Genomic DNA, 2,993 nt, shown 5'->3' with positions numbered 1-2,993 from the left:
CCCTTAGAGATAGGGTGAGAAGCTCGGTCATCCGGGAGGGACTCAGAGTAGAGCCGCTGCTCCTCCACGTTGAGAAGACCCAGGACACGCTGGAGGGACTATGTCTCTCGGCTGGCCTGGGAATTCCCCCGGAGGAGCTGGAAGAAGTGGCTGGGGAGAGGGAAGTCTGGGCCTCCCTTCTGAAGCTGCTGCCCCGCGACCCGACCCCGGATAGGCGGAAAAAAATGGATGGATGGATGGAATAAACCCAATAATAATCTTTTCTTATCTCTCCTCCTTCACAACTGGACCAAAATGCGTGATTACTGTCTCCAACCACCAGTCAGAGAAAAGACACACAGAGGAGGGAAACAGAGACACAGACAGAGGTACAGTAAAAGAGAAAAGTTAATAAGCAGTGTTTGTACATTTTATTATCAGCTGATCTGTGATGAAAAGAAAAATGCCGTGATATACCGTGAAACCGGTGTAAATGTTGAAAATACCGTGATATAAAATTTTGGTCATACCACTCAGCACTAGTTTAGGTTTTCAATCCGACACTTGTCAATAATTTGTCATTAAGTCATTAGGATTTCTTTTGAATTTCAGTTTCTCAGTGGTTAAAGAGGTGAATGAATTCAAAGGTACGTTCTCACCTGCGCAGAGCATGCTCTCCTCTGAAGCGTGGCGACAGTGGTCCCTTTTCAAATGGGTAGTTGATGGTCGCAGGTTCCCTGAACAGGTAGCTCAATGTCATACCCAAACCTACCATCAAAAGAATCAGGCTTCAGTAGCAGACAGTGAAATGAACAAACAGCTCAAAATAGTATAAAAAATGTAATTAATGTGTACAATTACTGCTCTAACTGATTTTGACACAACTACAGCTAAACAAAGCATGATTGTAGAAGAATGCTCARAAGCCATTTCTGGTTAAACTTTATTATTTTCAGTAAGTTCCATCATAAACTACTCCCTCTCACTTGAGAAGTACCTGAATTCCATGATTTTGGCAACATTGAAGTAATCTTATAACAGACTTATCTTAGTTATAGCCGAGCAAATCTAAACTGTATGGAAATAGGGAAAACAGACAACTACAGTATATGTGGTCATCCCCATGTTACTGTTACAAGTCTCAAATTAATTTCATACCGATTAGAAAATAAAATAGAAAAGAAAGGACTGAACCCTCAGAAGTAAAGACTGTGGCTCATTTCATCAGTTAGTTTGGGCAAAACTCAAGGCAGAAGCTGGTGTGCAAAGCAGAATAGTAAGAAGACATTAAAGAGCGATCACACATCTTACTCATCATACCCAAGAGTTTGTAATGATTATGAATACAGAATTGCAAAAGTGTACCAAAGATTGGCTCTCACTCAAGACTGCCACCAGTATGGTATTAATAGAGTAGAAAAACAAAAACTGAGCTCTAATTCAAGCTGTAGCTCCACTACCTCAGCCTGTGTACTTGTCTAATATGATGGGAAGTGTTAGATTTGTTTCAGTCACCAATAACACACAAGGGACGTTAGGAATATTTAAATATTACACATGTCATGGTACAGATCACTATCATTTCTATAGAACTTGAGAGAACTGCGTCACAATAATCAGGGATGTACATTAACTTTTGTAGGTCATAGCATTAGRGCTACAGAGGTTGRTGATTTTGTAGCACAGAAAAAAGCTGTAGGACCATGTCTGTTACAATCTCTAAAATCTAAAGCACAAATTGTGGTTATTGTTGTAGGACAGGGTTAATCTTTTTGAGACAGAGCTACTTCATGGGTACAGAGTCACACGAAGGGCTACTTGTTTGATACAAGCAAAAATTTACACAGCTTACCTTCAATTTTAATAGTAATAAATTCACAAACGTGTGCATATTTGACAGCCTGAATAACTCTTTAATGTTGATTGTTCAAACATTAAATAGCTCTGCATGACTAGTCTACTTGTTGGTCTGGGTTTAAACCTATAAAGTAAGTTTTTCTTTTTAAAGAGGATAAACCAACATGAAGAGCAGAGAGCGGTCTATGGGAGAAAAGCTGAGAAAAGAAGGAAAATCAATCAGAGCCATTGGACAAACATTGGACATAGCAAGCACAAAAAATGGGAAAGTCTCGAATAATAAAAGGAAAAACTTCTGGTGTACTGAACAGCACACGTCGAACAAGACAGCCAAAGAAAATAACAGTAGTTAATGACAGAAATATTGCGAGAGCTGTGAAGAAAAAACAAAACAAAACAAAACATCAGTAAGTGACATCACCAATGACCTCCACAGTTCAAGGGTGAAGGTATCACAAACCACTGTTTGAAGAAGACTCATGGCAAGACTTTTTTGGTAGACAGCAGAATTCATGGTTCCATTTACCACAGTGAGTCTCCCAGGCCCTGAAGCTGAACACAGCCCCAGACCACCACAACAAGTAAAAACACAACAGCTTTTTATTTTTTAACACAAGAGCTGAAGTTGCTGCGGACGGTCCACCCATAATCACACACACAGAGTYAGGGACACACTGAAACGGACACACAAAACACGAGCAGAACTGTGCTCATGAAGAAGGGGCTTAACTGAGGCCTGTAACTCTTTGTATGTTGTTGTGGGGTCTTTGTGACCTCTTGGATGAGGCGATGCTGCACTCTTGGGGTAATTTTGGTCAGTTGGTCACTCCTGGGATGGTTCATTACTGTTCCATGCTTTCACCATTTGTGGACAATGGTTTTCACTGTTGTTCTCTGGAGTCRCAAAGCTTTAGAAATTGATTTATAATATTTTCCAGACTGATAGAGCTCAATTACTTTGTTTCTCATTTGTTCCTGAGTTTCTTTGGATTTCAGCACGATGTCTAGCTTTTCAGAAACTTTTGGTCTACTTCCCTTTGCTAGGCAGGTCCTATGTAGTTTCTTGATTGGCAGGTGTGGCAGTAATCTATGGAGGTAAATTTGTGTTTTTATTATTCAATCAAACAAAAAGCATCTTCAATCAAAAAAAATAATTT

General features: G+C 39.9%; 1 protein-coding gene across 1 annotated transcript in view; it reads right to left on the bottom strand.

Annotated features, from left to right (window-relative positions):
- Positions 1 to 2,993, bottom strand: part of LOC106530678 (NADH dehydrogenase [ubiquinone] iron-sulfur protein 8, mitochondrial) — a gene marked incomplete at its 5' end in the record, with an annotated part of 25,246 nt that overhangs the window by 14,733 nt on the left and 7,520 nt on the right. The window contains 1 exon segment of the mRNA XM_014026348.1: positions 638 to 747. Coding sequence (XP_013881802.1) covers positions 638 to 747 — 110 coding nt within the window.

This window comes from Austrofundulus limnaeus, unplaced genomic scaffold, assembly GCF_001266775.1.
Source record: "Austrofundulus limnaeus strain Quisiro unplaced genomic scaffold, Austrofundulus_limnaeus-1.0 Scaffold546, whole genome shotgun sequence".
NCBI lineage: Eukaryota > Metazoa > Chordata > Actinopteri > Cyprinodontiformes > Rivulidae > Austrofundulus > Austrofundulus limnaeus.
This window is presented reverse-complemented; position numbering and strand designations above follow the sequence as displayed.